A 17,326-nucleotide genomic window follows, 5' to 3' on the forward strand; every position below is an offset into this window, starting at 1 on the left:
GGTTATAATGCGCAGCGCTGTAAAAACACGTCTGTTTCTGGGTTAAGCGCCAACCAGTCAACGCAGATTTGAATTTAGCAGCTGGTGATGTGCCGCACTGAATGTTTATATCATGCTGGTGTGATCGTATTAAATATAAAAAATATTATTCTGATATTTTTTTTTGTCTTTTGGAAGCCGCATTGAAAATACACTTGGCTCAAAAATCTAAGGGGGCATGTGCCCCCTCGTTTTGGATGGGCATGATGCCTCTGGATACTAGTACCTATTAGTACGTATTCATTAGACACTAGTACTTATTTCAATAGTGACTAGTAACTATTCTATTGTTACTAGTAACAAATTTCAATTTTTTTTGCCATTGACTTCTATGGAGATCTGTCATTGACATATAAATTATTCAGTTTTGACTAGAATGCATTCCAGTTGTGACTAGTAAATAATTTTTATGTACCGATAGTAATTCATTAGGTACTAGTACTTATGTTTTTAGATACTAGTAGGTCTACTTACTATTACTAGTACTTAATCATTAGATACTAGTACTTATTTGTTACATACTAGTACTTATTGATTAGCCATTAGTATTCATTCAATAGATTTTTATTAACATTTATTAAAATTTATTAGATAGTAGTACTTATTCGAAATGTTACTAGGAAAATTTTTTATTTTACTAGTAATATTTTTAATTGAACTCTATTGTGGCCATTCGGACTAGTCATAACATGAGTAAAAAAGCAGATCTGACTAGTAAGATAAGAATTTTTTCTAGTAATAATTACAAAAAGTGTCTAAGTGCTATTACCTAATGAATAACTAGTATCTATTAAATAAGTACTAGTAGCATGAAAATAGATACTCAGTGTTTCCCCTAGGTTTATGGCTTTTGGGGGGGGGGGGGTTCCGTTTTTTTCCCCATTTTTTTTTCTGGACTCCTTTTTAATGGTTAAATTACATTTTATTGGATACTAGTATAGATTAAATGTTAATGGCTTGCCATACTATGTGTGCTATCAGGGCACCCACCTCTGTAATAAACATGGAGATGTTAGTCTCATTCGCGATGCAATTTTACATGAAATTGCAGATGTCGGGTGATAAAAATTTAGTTTAGAAAACTATTCCCTTCTGAATAGGGCTTAAGTTAAGAGATTGACAGAACAGTTATTTCATTGAAATCAAGTACTTAAACGATTTTCTGCAGGTCATTCCATAATAACCTTAAATTCCAACTCAGAAATTTATTAGTGTGACAAGTAGATTTTTGTGACACAACAGTTCCAATAATTCTGTTTTAAATGAAAATGAAGTGGACAGTAGGACGAGTTGAGTGATAATCAAATATAGTCATAGCCTAATCTGTTTGGAGAAAATAAAATATAGGTGTGAATGTTAAGTGGGTGGCAAAAATAAATGATATAAGGATGTTCAGTGACAAAAGTACTAAAAGTAACACCTCATTTGCAATCTTTAAAACAATTTTATTTGCTTATATTCTGAGGTATTGTAAAAAATTATGCTATATAGAGAGACGTTAATGAATTTTAGGAATAATTGTAAAATGAATCTATATTGAAGATTACAATATCCTAAGGAAGCAGTGCATCTGTTTTTTTTTTGTGAGAGTATGGAGAGTATCTTCAGTGTAGCAGTCAAGGGCCCAGAACTGCAGCTCACATGAGCCTAAATATCGATTGGACTGAAGAGTCTCCATGTCCTTCATTTATCGATTATTACCATCCCCCTCTGCCCTCTTCCTCTCTCAGTGAGGATGAAGTAAGAGGAATATCCCGTGTCCCTTGTGAAATGAGTATCCTGCAGAAAAGGGATTCCCTTGTTGTAAGTGAAGTGGGAAGCAGTGAGTCCCACAGCAGGAGACAAATTTTATTCTGCCATTTTCATTCTGGGCACTACAGCATGGATACAGCCTAAGATCATGCTGTTTTCTCTAAAGGAGTAAAATGGTGGAAACTGGTAGGATTCAAATACTTGATAAATCATGCACTGTCAAAAATCACTTGACATCTTGAATTCTCCCCCGTTGAGCTCATAAATTAACCACTTGTCAGGAGGGCCAGATTGCTATAGACAGTAAGAAAAAGGTCAACCATTATGTCAAACATGAATGTGAGAAGATTTAATAACCAGAATATCACATTGTTGAAGAAAGATGAATACTGATCAGATGAAAACCTGCTGTCAGTGAGGAGTCTTTTGTCCATTAAAAAATATTCAGGTCAATGATTATTTTACTTTGCACTGCATAATTTAGAGTAGAGTTTAAAATAGTTCAAAATAGAGTTTTGGTCTGTGGAAAATATTTTACATATACATATTTTGGAGAGAAAAAAAAAGAAAACTGAACTTTTTAAAAAAATTTTTTTTTTTATAATGATGTTGCAAAAATAACCCACTTTGCATTTTAGTCCACTTTTATTGCCACAACTGCTTCTTTTAAATTTGAACAATACAGGTAAAACACCATTTATTTGTTTCTTTTTCATCTCCTTCCTCTACTTCCATCTTCTTTCTTTCTCCTTCCCTTTTTGTCACAAAGTGTCATGCTAACCCATATCAGCTAAAAGCACCTGCTCACACCATTGCTTTCAAAATGACATGAATCCCTTCAGTTCTTCCTTCTGTCCAACCCTTGTCTAATTTGACTCTTTTCATTATTATTCACCCTGATACATTATGCTTTTGTGTGATACACAAATCCATGGCTCTGTGAAATGCATGTCTCAATGTGAAACCATGAAAAACTGTTTGTTTTTTTCAACAACTAGCACACTTATTTCATAGTTTTAGGTCATTGACGTCTTGAGTGTTCCAGTCTGTTTAAAATAAAGCAGCTGACCATGATCTGTAGTCAATATATATTTATAATACTTCTTCTGTGTGTTTGATTTAGATGAGATACTGTTTCAATATTAAGAAAAAGCATTGAGAGTTGAACTGATTCAGAGAACTGGGAATGATAGGTAACACTTGGACTTGCTTTACTATGAATGCTCAATTTTGTTTTAAATTCCTAAGTAGATAATCTGGTGGTTTATTTGAAGAAGGGATCATAAGGACAACAGTGTGACACTAGTTAACTGAGAAAAGCAGTGAGATCTGTGCAGTGAGTACACATTCACAGGATGTGAAAATTATTGCATTTATTACTAATGCAACACCTCTACTTTCCTCTACTACTGTTTTTTTTCTTTGCAGCCTTTCCACCTAGAAAAGGTGATAATGATCTTCCCTCATTTTACCTTGATTGGTGAAGCATTAAAATCAGAGAGGTTCAGCCCTTCAAGATGTCTAGACATAATCAAGTCCCTTATTTGTCTGCAGTCATCTATCCATTCAAGCTGCCATACTTAGCTATTCAGTCACACAGCTTACTGTATGAAACAAAATGTGCACAGTTTGTGAATTCCTGCAAGAAAGTTTTTTTCCACCTCAATTTCTTCATATTTCTATATGTTTCTCATCTATTTCTCACCAGTCATAACATACTTCTGCATTTCTTTGCTACATAACTGCTCTTTAGCATCCAAATAACATTCAAACAATATATAAATCAATTTGCACCAATAAAAAAAAAATAGACTGAACTTATAATATAAAAACACATCGGCAGCACTAACAGAAGCAGTTCCTATTCAGTTTAGTGGGAGCCAATGCATTTCATTCATTGCTAAAAATAACTATTCATTTCAATCTAAAAAAATACACTCTATCCATCTGTCAATAGTAGTCTACTCTGTATCATACTAAATATTCTTTCAGCAAATTTTATAGATAAAATTATTTGAGGGCATGGTAAAAAAAAATGGCGAGTCATTGATCGAAACAAGGAGTGGAAAAAACTGGTAAAAGGAGTCGAAAAAATAATATGCAGCATAACATCAGTGTGAGTTTGTGGCTAATATTACACAGATCAGTTGTCAAATATGCCTCCTTTCTTCTTTATGTTTGTTCAATACTGTGGAGTTATTATCATTCTGATTTCTCACATATTTTGTGTGGGATTCTAACTCCTGCATGGGGTGGCGACATTATAGGTGCTGTCCTCTAGAAACTCATCTTCGCTTAGGCTTATATGAAGGCAGGTGTCATTGACAGGCGAAGAGAACGGGATGGTTTGCTCATATCCCAGTGGTGTGGTAGAATGCGGTGGAGTCACTCCATCCACAGCTGGATGATCCTCAGGTAAGCTGCTGCAGGTACTGGAAGTGGAGATGAACGCAGAGCTCTGGTCATCAGAGGGGTCGTCTCTGGATTGGGGGGATATAAGGGATTTGTCATCCGAGCGCACGCCAGAATCCTCGCTGGCTGAACATGACACACTGTTACCGGTGGTGTGAGAATAGAAATCACCAGGTGAAACGGAGCATAGCGTGATGTCAGGAAACGAGGAGCTACTGTTTACGTTTGTGAGTTTGTTTCCATTTACAGGTGTGGCTACAGCTGAAGATCTTGACTCTGCTTCGACACCCGGAGAGAGAGTCCTGTTTGAACGCTTGCGGTTCAGGGGCTGAGGTGGAGGGTCCAGTTTAGGGATGGTTTGTTTATACCTATAGATACAAAAAGAAGCACATTTTGTCAGTCAATGGACTTGTCAGGGTCAAATTTACAGTACGTTTATCCCACTTGGGCACAATGCTACAGTCAGATTTGTAAACAAATCAGTGTTTCTGAAAAAATCTTTTTACATGAAAGAATCATTTTCAGTCTGCTTCCTGACTGAACATCGGAGGCGTATTTCTAGTGTCATGTGAGTTTGTCTTGTTCACACCAAAAAAAGAAAGTGTTGTTATTGTTAACTAAAACTACAATATTAAAAATAGCTTTTGTTAACAAAGCTGAAATATAAATATTAAATGAAACAAAAAATTTTTTTTAAAAACTCGAAAAAAAAAAAACTAATAAAAAATTTTGTTTCTGCAAATAAATGAAATTTAATTTTAAGTACTAAAATTACTAAAACTAAAGCTAAAATAAAAATTGAAAATTGAAAATGACAAAATCACATAACAAATTCACTAAAATTAAAAGCTATTTCAAAATAATAATAAACACTACAATAGTATATAACTAATACTAAAATAATACTGATTAAAACTATATATAATATATAGAAATATTAGGATTTTGTTGTATTTTAATAACTTGATAAATGTCATGAACAGAAGGTAGAGTACAATATAAAATAAATACAATAGATCTGCTTGTCATTTGTGGGGAAAACATTAATGATGCTTAAATTTATGCTTTCTGGAGTCTCTTTGTAGGCATGCAAATTTGAATAAATTATAATATGACTCTGTGTTTCTTAATACATCATCTAAGTTAATCTTTCAGGGACTTATACCAAGAGACATCAATGAACAAATAAGTGAACAAGTAAAAAAAAATCCCCACCACTACTGCTATGCAACATGACACACCCACAGCCAAAAAATAAAGTATTTAATGATTATGTGGTTATGTGGATTTGTGACCAATGAGATTTCAGTAGGCGGGGCTATACAGCACAGCGCTTTAAAAACAGCACCCAGTTAAAATATCCTAGTGCTTGTCATGATTGCAGATAATTAGCAGCTGATACATGGATGAAAGCCTTTTATCACTTATCATGGCGTGTCAGGTCAGGACATTGTGTCAGAACTGTAGGGAAATCACAGCAGGGAGATGGGATTGTGTGGTGAACAGTTGCTGAATCATCAGAAAGAGCTCATACACAATTCTTTAAGACAGTCTCCATTCTGCATGTGCGTGTGTGTGTGCACTTATCTCTGTCCCACAGTTCCCCTGCTGGGTGAATTAAGTAGAGAAAGATAGGGGGAGAGCGAAAAGAGAGGGGGAGAGTGAAAATGGCAGACAGAGCTGCAGGTTCTTGTATTGATGGCTCTACTAAAAATAACTGCAATGCAGTCACTCAGCATGGGACAGAGAAAGCACAACATAAGACTCTGTCTATCTCTTTCTCTCACTCACTTGATACACATTCAATGTAAATAAATACATTAAACACAAACTACATAGTAGGCTACTTAAGGTAGATGCGTACATTTTCTGCCTGCGTAAAAGTTGCCACAATGCTTGTGGGTGGTTGTCAGAGTGTAGTTTCTAAGATGGATAAAGTGCTTTTTCATGTGTTGCTATGCAGTTGCTAGGTGGCTGGTCAGTGATTGGTTATTGTTTCAAGTTAAAAGAGCCCACCCCTAAGTCTCTATGATGTTCTGTTCTCTAGACACGACTCAAGAGCTGCCTTCATTGTCTATGAGATTTTTTCCCAAAATTTTAAGTCTGATCTCTTAGAGTGAGTAGTAATACACTTTTCTTTTCAATCAGCCAAACAAGGTTGGGTGTTTGGTCAAATCCCTAATCCTATATGAATAATACTTCATTGATACACTAATAAATACACATACAATCCAACACATTCAGTGTAACTTCACATACAAAGCTACAGCCTTTTGATCTTGGACTTTCTTTCTGGAGTTTCTTTTCCATTTTCTCTCTTTCCTCCAATTAGCATATGATCACATCAGCAATTCTGTCTGGCCCCCGACCAAACCCTGTCACATCTCCTCCTCCACATCTTTCCAGAGAGCACTCTGCCTCCTGCTGTCTCCTCGTCTCAGGGGATCTTATATTAACTCATCTTCCTGTGGGTGTCGAAAAGTCTCAGTAATTTCATTTTCAATATTTTTCTTTAATATACACCTCTCCTGCCTGGTACTGCAATGACTTTCAGTGTACATGTGCTGTTATATATATATATATGTGTTTTTAAATGTGAAGAGCCCTTATAAATCTTGCAAATACTGGAATGATATGTTGAATAGCAGTGGAGCTCTTGCGATGAAATGTCACACCACCCATTTAATAAGTCTAACAATATAACCTTAAGTCTTGTGTAAAATGCCATAGCATCAATAAAGGATGAGCTTAATTTACTTCTCATAATACAAAATCTCATTATTCAATGTTGCACTTGTTAAGCCGTTGCGGAGGCACAGGAGCTGTGGATGGGGGCTGCTGCTGAGAGATTGTGATCATCAGATGAAATATTAAAAGCTCCCTGAGGGAGAGCATTAGACTTGCTCCTGATCATGGTCATGTGTGTGTATGTGTAGACAGATACTATTTTTATTCTTGAACGGGAATTTAGTGTGTGAAGTCCACATATGTGCATAATAAAGTATCTACTAATGCATTTAAACCCTGTTGACATTTAATACTGTACACTGACATAAGTTAATACTGTACATTCGCATATATAGATATACTGTACATAGTCTATATCTCTATTTTTCACAGTCTATTCCCTACTCTATACTCGCATATATAGATATACATAGTCTATAGTCCTACTCCTGCAGCATAGTTTTTATTATTATGTTTCTTACGTTTGTATGTATGTATGTGTGTATATATGTGTGTATAGTTTTGCACTTGTCTTGGCATTCATTGTGGACAGCAAAGTAAGAATTTCATTGCTCAGGGAAACTTGTTTTCCTCACTGGGCATATGACAATAAACGCTTTGAATCCGTGAATCCTTTGAATCCTTGAATTTTACAGCAAGAGCAAACAGATACAATAAACTTTACTTCATAAATCCACTTTTGTAATGAGAGTGTAAGCCAGTGTACTACATGATGATACTCTAAGCTCTAACATAACATACAGTAACACACACACACACACACACACACACACACACCTATTAGCGAGGTGTCGTAGATGCAATGGTTTTCATACTAATATAATCGGTTTTAATATATCCCATATATATATAATAGTATTTTCATTTCAGTGCTTCCCTTATTTTTTTCCTTTTAGAGGCCTCACAAGGTGATTACACAGTGCACAGTGTAGGTAAAACCTGACCACACAAGCGCACAATCACGCACGAGTAAATCCATCATTCTGGACATATGAGCGCACGCACACACACACACACACACACACACACACACACACACACACCACTGTAATCATCATTCATTTAGCATGTCAGTGTAAATAAATAAAGTGCAATCTCCGTTATACTCACAGAAGGTTGGTAAAATGTAGAAGAGAGGAGTGGAGAGGAAACAAAAATCAGCGATTTCAGACAAAGGAAGATAGGTCAGATGAGGGCATGAGATGGAGAGAGAGCATCAGAGAGGGTTAGACGATTAGAGAGGAGGAAGAAGGCTGTTACAGGAGGAAGTGGATAATCAGAAGGGGAGGCTCTTCACACGTGCACCTGAGCAGAGAAAAACAAAAATGAGTCTCTCTTCCCTTATAACTCTCACACCCACACAAATCTCTTCACCTAAACACCTGAGAAATCCATCTAGAAAATCATCCGATCTGACTCCCACTGCAACACTGCAATCATTATCATTTTTTTAGACCCCAAACATCAGTAAAGGGAGGCTTTCATATTTAGCTCACTTTTGTGTACAATTTTCCCCTAAAGTTGACCTAAAGGCTGGAATACCACTACATGAACAAACTGGGGCATCATACACTTTCCAACTGCGTAAATGGAAACTGAGGAAAAAAACGGTGCTCATATGCTAAACAATTAAGGATCACACACTATACTTCCAAATCATTCAGACAGAAACATCCACCTCATTGCTAGGAGACACATTACAAAATTGTTCTAAAATTTCAAAATATGAAATATTTTTGATATGTTCTGACTGGATGGAATCACGGTCTAAAATAAAAAAAAATTGGAATCTGTGCCCATCATATGCAATTTTCATGTAAACTCAGACTGCAGACTGATTTTTGGCAACTAGTGTTGATGCATCCAGACTGATAATTGGGGCACAAATCTGGGCAAAAGTCATGTACTGTATTTCAACTTTACATAAACTCATTCACACAGACACACAGACACACTCAGACACACACACACACACACACACTTGTGATCAGTCTAAGTAGCAGTAATCAAGCAGCGAGTGGAGATTATGGAAGATCAATGCAACAGCAGATAGACTAATCCATGACCAGGAGGAATGGACAGATTCCATCTCATGTAGAGTTCACTCTGACATTAACACCAGGAGTGACAGATAAATGAACAAATGATGGGCAGGTGCATAAAACCACAGTCACAGTGAGGACTCACTGATGGACACACACTGAGACCCAGCAGACACACACATGACATGACACACTGAAGTCCTGTCTGACAGTTTCTACACTGTGGCTCTACTTCCTCATTATTTGTGACTGTGACGCAGGAGAGTTTTTAAGTATAAAACAGCTAAACTGTAAAAAACAGCTCATACATAGACTGCGTATTGTTCAGCAAGTTGAATAAAATTCCGAAATGCCACACTACAGGACAAATATAACAATAACACTGTACAATTCACCTCTCTTCAGCATATATAATATACTACTGTTTTTAATGTTTTTTAAACATGTTTTAATGTTAATGTTGAAATATTATTACAGTTGAAAGTAACCTTTTCTATGGTAATATATTATATACTATAATGTAATTCGTTCCTGTGGTGGCAACGCTGAATTTTCAGCAGTTATTACTCCAGTCTTTAGTGTCACATGATCCTTCAGAAATCATTCTAATATACTGATCAATGGTAAAACGGTTGTTGATAAAAAAAAATTCCGGATTCTTGGATTAATAGAAAGTTAAAAAGAAAAAAACAGCATTTATTTTAAATAAAAAATAATTTGTAACATTAGAAATGTCTTTACTGACACTTTTGATCAATTTAATGCTGAATAAAAGAAAATCATACTGACCCCAGTTAACTGTACTGCACTAATATTCTGATTATGAAAGCGATAACTAGATTAAGACAATTTTTCAGTTTAGAAATCAGAGACAAAATCAAAGACACCTAGCATACTTCTGTATACAATTTGGGTCATGTAAACACCTTATTTTTAATATCTACCATAAGTGAATATATATTTACTGTATAGCTGCATATGTCCAAATAAAATATGTCTGTGATTCTGCGGGATACTAGGAAAAGTAAATTAAAAGGTTAACCAGAATATGGACAATGAATTTCAGGTAAATTTGGTCACAGTGTAGTCATTTGACAATGATGTAGCATTATTAGTTAAAAGGTTTGTTTTTTTATACTGCACAGTACACAGCAAGCAGTACATTAGCATTCCATTCACAGCCACAAGTATTTCCTGTACATGTCCTGATTATATCCACCTGTGTATTGCTAGTTCATTTGTGTATATAGTGTACAGGCCTTTTCTAGTGTAGCCTGTCTGTGTACCTGAACTCATTTTGTCAAGTGTTATAAGAAGTCTAGTCGGAGGTCTTGTTATATATTGTTTTGTTTTCATTTTCTTTGCTTTAATAAAAATAATGCAATTGGGCTCAGTGCTGGGCTGGCTTTGTACTTTTGGCTACAAAATACTGTAACAAAAACAGAACGCATCCATAACTTTCCTTTTTAACCATAATACACTTATAGTGCACACTAAAACCAATACATGCTAATTTAAAAAAAGAACTGCCCTTGTATGTATTTTAGCAGCAAACTGTTCATGATGTTAGTATGTGTTATAGTGACTGTGTGCATATTTTTGAGTCTTTCCCTGCAACTGTGAGTGTGTCGTCAGTGTACATAAATCAGTAAGTGTGTTTTTAATTGTGTGTGTGTGTGTGCGCGCGTAAGTGTGAGGTTTTCTGCAAGCTCTAAATTGCTCTAATAAAGTGTGAAAATGAATGTTTTCTGTGTGTGAGAGACTGCAGCTATCTACAGGGACATGATAATTGTGAAATAAATCACTCTCCCAGACACACACACACACATATTCTTGAATACATTTATAGACACACACACACAGATCGAGAAGCAAGCATATACGCATACAATCACAAAAACACATGCATGCTTTCACTCTTTTCGTTACATAACAATTGAGCAATCTATGACAAACAACTAACCAATCAAAGCAAGAAAACATCTCTAGCAGAAGAAGGAATGGGTGTAGGCGTGTACTGCAAAGCTCAAAAACAGTTTACCGCTGGCACTAACCACACACACACAGAGAGCGATGAATGTGCAGTACCCAACAAAAGTCAAAATTTTCCATTACTATTCAAGGAAACTTGCCAGCCAAAAGTCAGTGTGGAAAGATTGCTCTCTGCCTTCTAATACACTTTCATTAGATTTGTTTACATTGCTCACAACCAATATTCATTCCGACAGGTCTGCTACATGTTTATGGAGTGAGGAGAGGAAAGAGAGAGGAGAGGAGGTGGGATTATGTGAACTAGTTTTAGAAAACCCAAACACCAGCCAAATGTGGTAAAAAAGTAAAATCTTCACAAACATAAACATCTGCTCAATGGTTTTAAACATTTTGGAGAGTCTGAGACCCATAACGGCTGAAACTTTTTGTAGTTCCGTTGTATTTCTGGGTTTGTTTTGATGCTGCTCTACTCTGTTCCACACACTGACACACTGTGATTATTTTGTCCAGATGTTGCAGCTCAGATTTTAGTATGTTTAAATTACAGATCGGAAAGGAGCAACTTGACTGGCTAAGAAATAGGAACATTTTAACATTGCCTTTCTGTACTTACCTCTTTCTTTGTCACATTCTTTTTATTCTTTTTTTATACTTCAGGCGAAAAGTTTGAGATTTGTAAGATTTTTTATGTTTTTAAAAGAAGCCTCTAATGGTCACCAAGGCAGCATTTACTTAATCAAGAATGCAGTAAAAACATTATTATTTTGAAAGATTATGACAATTTAAATTTACTCCTGTCTTCAGTGTCCCATGATCCTTCAGAAATCATTCTAATATGCTGATTTTGTTGCTCAAGAAACATTCTTATTATTAATAATGTTGAAAAGAGCTGTACTGATACAGAAAAGAATAGAAAGATAGCATTTATATTAAATAGATTTTTTATACCAATGTAAAATTCTTTAGTCACTTTTGATCAATTACTGCATCCTAGCTGAATAAAGTATTCATAAAAAACTTACTGACCTCAAACTTTTGAACAGTAGTTTGTGCACACACACACACACACACACATATATATATATTAGGGATGCACCGATACCACTCTTTCCAGTACTCGCCCGATACCGATACTTTTATTTTTGGTACTTGCCGATACCGAGTACCGATACCGATATTTTTATTGCATATATATATCTTTGCCAGACTCAAACTAATTTATTTGTATACATACAAGTTTATGTAAATGCTATTGCCTTGTGCCATTACCTCTCATCAAGTGCTGTTGAATTCCGAGTTTCTAGCTTAGCAACTTCCCTTCTTGCTGCGTCCAGTCCCGCTTCACTTCTCGCACTCGCTGGCTTCCCATTGGCTGTAATGGTGGGAGCACCACGCAGGTTGAGCAGATTGAGGTAGGACTCAGCGTGGGAGGAAACAGGAGGATTTTCTGGCTGTCCTGCTGGAGTGGAGGTGACGGGCTGGTCTGAGTGAGGGGTGTAGAGGTTCTTCAGGTTGAGAGAGAGAGAACGAGGGGACATGCTACTCCATGGGGATTCTTCTTCTAGAAGGCACAAATACAAAGTTGAGACATAAAGTTCTTAATAGCCACCCTGAAACAGTCCATAACATTAGAGGATGCAGATGTCATACCTACAGAATGTTTTGAACACTTATGTAAATGAAGCTTACGATTAAAAAATCTGCTATTGAGAGACTGGCCGTACAGTAGCCCTTCAGTGACAGACACTCAAGGGAATAATGGTGACAGACTATTTCAATAACTCTCCAAATGACCAATCATACCATCCATCAAAGACAACACCATCATCCCACCAGGCATAAGCATATGCACACACGCACACACACACACACACACACACACACACACACTCTGAAAGTGAAAGTCGGCATGGAGCCCAGTGCTGATGAATCAAACCCAATAAACTCCTGCACTAAACTCTGAAATAGATTAGTGTACACCAACCAACTCAATAACATACCAGCCTGTCAAAAAAGAATGTGTGTGTCTATGACTGTAATAGAGCCCAACAGTGACCACCCAGTTTTTCAGCAGCCTGGGTTCTGGAAGTATTTTTCCCATTCATTTTCTTTGTAGAAATATCTTATAAAAAGTTCTTAGCTATGAACCAAACCAAGTAGCTAAGAGATGAATCACAGCAATATGATGTTTGACTAAAAGCAAAAAGTTATTTTCAGAAATCACAAAAATACATTGGTAACACTTTAGTATAGGGACCAATTCTCACTATTAACTAGTTGCTTATTAGCATGCCTATTATTAACATATTGGCTGTTTATTAGTACTTATAAAGCACATATTCTGCATGAACATATTCTACATCCCTAATCCTACCAATACCTAAACTTACTAACTATTAATAAGCAGCAAAGTAGGAGTTTATTGAGGCCAGTGTGACCAATACATTTATTAAGCAAATAAAAATTAGAAACAAAAACATGCTTAAATTCTTGTTAATATACACTACCATTCAAAATTTTATCAAAAATACAGTAACAGCAATATTGGGAAATATTGATTTAAAAGAACTTAATATATTTTAAAATGCAGTATTTTTCCTGTAATGGCAAGGCAACATTTTTAGCAGCAATAAATAAATTATAAATGTATGTACTGTTACATTAATTTAATATGTCCTAGCTGAATAAAAGTATTATTTTCTTCAAAAATAAATCTTGCTGACCCCAAACTTTTAAACTGTGGTGTAATTGAGAGAATGAAATACTCATCTCACGAAGCATGGACAATAACCCAATCATAAACAATGGTACAATATTAAACTATGAACTGTATTGATTATCAGTTTAAAATACAATATATTTTTAAGTTTCTTGCAAAATATTCAAATATATAATTAGTTTTTGAGTGTAGAGAGACTGTCTTACTCTGTGTGGCTCCACTGACTCTGATCTCCAGTTGGCTGAGGTGTTTCACCAGCAGGGCTGTATGTTGCAGTAAGTCTCGGTTCTGCAGCAGCAGCTGGTGAGTTCTGGCCTGCGCCTCCTTGCGGCCAGCCGTCTCTGCGGCCAGCTGATCCTTCAGGAGCTGCACCTATAGCAGAGACACGCTCAGTCAAGAATAATGCCGGTCTTACTGAAAGATATCCTAACTTACAGGTAGGATATGAGTTGAGGATTATAGTGATTAAAACCACTCTTATTTCAGGTAATATAGAGTATAGAGTTGATTCTCCAAATACTAACCTGTGTTTTTGGTGTATCAGTAGCAATGACAGATATTAAGCTTTTAATCTATTATTCTGTTAATCGATCATTTTCAAAGAATCTAAAGTGGCTTCCTGCAGAGGCTTTATTTTGCTGTCTTCATTTGTGCAGCTGTTTGGGAGATTTAGCCCATAGGAAAGCAAAAAAGATCTCTTTAATATCTCAGTTGTTTCTCCTAGATAGCAATGAGACACATAGAGAGCAAACAGAGACTTCTTGTGAGAAAAAACACCCCTCTTGAGAATCTACTCTTGAGAAGTGGTTTTCAACCTTTTTGACTCTATAATTGTCAATGGCAATATTTAAAGGTCCACAAAAGACAATCCTGAAACGTCAACTATAATGACAACGCTGCTTATTTTCAAACTTTGTATTTACTGAATCTAGGAGTAGCAATATTAAAATAATTAAATAAAATAATGAATGACATAGCTGCTTATTTTCAAATTGAGTGAGTGGCAAAATTAAAATAATTAATTCCATAATCCCAAAAACTGAATGTTCTTAGTGTGCTGAGGCCCCCTGGTAAAGAGCCAGTGCTCTAGACTTTTTAAAATGAGATCACAACAATATTAAAAACTGTGCTCATATTTGACAAAAAAAAAGAGCAATCAAATGTCAAATTTAGTTTCAATATAAACTCTGCTATTCAAATTCATTTTGTCTGATTTGTTTCAGAAACACCTGAGACAAGGTTGACACCCAAAATAAACTAAAATCTAAGTCTCCTGAGATATGAAAGAATAAAAAAATTTTTCTCTGGGCAGGGGGGTGATTGTACATTAATCTCATTATCCAAGCTATTGCTATGCAATAGCATGACTGTGCTGAATCAGAGCTGAGAACACATCAGCTTCCTCTCTCTCTTACAGGACATTATAACCATAACAGCATCTGAACCCTATACAGTATCCCAAATGAGAACTAATATCATTAGTCGGAGACAGAATGACAAAAATAAACAGGCAAACGCAGCAAGATGATTGCCTCTATCAGCATCTTGTTCTGTCTCCCCTATATTTATATTTGCTTCCTCATGGTTATGGAGAATGATTTGGGCTTATAGGGTACGTGAGTGCTTTCTAACAAAGGCTATCAGTAGTCATTTCAACAAAGAAAAATAAATAGGGTTATGCAGGAAATGTGCCTCTGAAATTGCTGGAGTGAGGTGAGGTGAGGTGAATAGATCTGTACTCTGGTTGGCGAGAAGATGATTGTGAAACAGCCTGAAAATACGGAATCAACTGCTGCAAATTTCATAGAGCTGTAGCGCCTCCTAGAGCTAGAAAAGGGTAAACAATGTCTTACCTGTGCAACAGCGATCTGTGTTTGTTGCTGCTGCTGTAGCAGCTGTTGTTGGAGTAACTGCAGGTGGTGTTGGGTGGCCAAAGGTGTGTGAGTAGGAGAGCAAGGGCTGCTGGGAGATAGCGTGTAGAGAGAGACACCCTCCAGGTCTTGTAAAGACTAAGAGATAAAGAACGAGAATATGAGAGAGGGAAAACAAACGTTAACAAACAACTATTTGGTTCATAAAACATTATCATTTGAAACATCATCTTCTGCAGTGTACAACTGAGGACTATGGACTTTGAAAGCATAGGGTTAATTAGTGGGCATGTGTGTTTGCACTGAGAGAGCACTTTAATATGTGGTTCAGGACACCTCAAGTGCTTTCATTAGAAGAGGAACATATACACATAGGCACAACTAACACACACACACACACACACACATGCACGCACACACGTACGCTCAAACACACACACACACACACACACACACACAGAGAGAGAGAGAGAGAGAGAGAGAAAGAAAGAGAGAGAAACTAATTTTCTCTAAGTAGCTTTACTCTGTCTGTTATAAAAGGGACTAAGACAGAAACATGGCTCTAGGGATTTGAACACCAAAACACTCTCTGCTTTCTCACCTAATTGTATTTTGGGTAACACTTTACTTTACAACACAGATGCACTGCATTTACTAACAGTTAACAGTTGTATTTTTAATTAATGTTAACAATTACATTTTTAATTAAATTAAACCCTCACACAAACCTTTATAAATTTAAAGATTTTCATAGACAATATTTAGACATTAAAACAATAGTTCACCCCAAAATGAAAATTCTATCACAATTTACTCACCCTCGAGTTGTGGGTGACTATAGTGATTATACACCCAAAGCTGTATAATTTCTTTCTTCTGCTGAACATAAAATATTAAGATATTTTGGTTAACCAAACAGTTGCTGTTAGTCATTGATTTCCAGAGTATGGAGAAAATACTATAGAAGTCAATGGGGACCAGAGACTGATTGGTTAACCACAGTTTTCTAAATGTCCTCTGTGTTCAGCAGAATAAAGAAACTCATACATGTTTGGAACAAACTGAGGGTAGTAAATGATAGATAGTAGCCTAGAATTTTCATTTTTGGTTGAACTATCCTTTTCATATTCAGCTCTCTAGGATACTTTGTATATTACAGAAATATTAAGCAATTTTGAACAAAATGTATCTGGATATTCTAACTGATAAATCAAGGCATAGTAAATCAGTGCTAGTTTCAAGTCTTGTGCATCACTCATAAATTTGCCAATTATAATTTAGAAACTGCTCATTATAGTTTAGTTTACATGTCATGAGCTATAAAGTCAAGTAACTGTCAGAGGTGTAAAGTATTGGAGTAAATGTAATTAGTTACTGTACTTGAGTATCTTTTCGGGTACTTTGTAGTTGTACTGAGTATCAAAGATATTAGCAACTTTTACTCTTTACTTCACTACATTTTTTAATGAGTATCTGTACTCTTTACTCCACTACATTTGAAATGAGTGTTGCAGTTACACATTAAATTTTGCATGGACCTAGCTTTTTCTGCAGCAGTTCATTTCTGCTACAAAAGATGTGATACTGCCTATTACAGGTCACTGAAAGTACTGCATCTTGTGCGTTTTGCCCTTACTCAACCAAACTTTTCAACAAGGCTACTTTATGTGAATGCGAGTTCCTTAAGTATTTGTGAATCACAGGTGTTTTATATATGAGATGAGGACATGACTGCAGCCAGCAATGAGGCC

The 17,326-nt window shown here is 36.0% G+C and overlaps 1 protein-coding gene across 1 annotated transcript in view; it reads right to left on the reverse strand.

The window, feature by feature from the left end:
- Positions 1-2,419: 2,419 nt before the first annotated feature.
- The window catches only part of LOC107710760 (carboxyl-terminal PDZ ligand of neuronal nitric oxide synthase protein), a 46,045-nt gene continuing 31,138 nt past the window's right edge, over positions 2,420-17,326 (reverse strand). Inside the window, exons 8-11 of the mRNA XM_016515607.1 lie at positions 15,558-15,713; positions 13,911-14,076; positions 12,255-12,546; positions 2,420-4,571 (exon numbers count right to left, since the gene is read on the reverse strand). Coding sequence (XP_016371093.1) covers positions 4,028-4,571; positions 12,255-12,546; positions 13,911-14,076; positions 15,558-15,713 — 1,158 coding nt within the window. The 3' untranslated portion in view covers positions 2,420-4,027. The remainder of the gene's footprint in view (positions 4,572-12,254; positions 12,547-13,910; positions 14,077-15,557; positions 15,714-17,326) is intronic.

The sequence above is a fragment of the Sinocyclocheilus rhinocerous genome, unplaced genomic scaffold (genome assembly GCF_001515625.1).
Source record: "Sinocyclocheilus rhinocerous isolate Xijiao unplaced genomic scaffold, SAMN03320098_v1.1 scaffold2071, whole genome shotgun sequence".
NCBI classification, from domain to species: Eukaryota; Metazoa; Chordata; class Actinopteri; order Cypriniformes; family Cyprinidae; genus Sinocyclocheilus; species Sinocyclocheilus rhinocerous.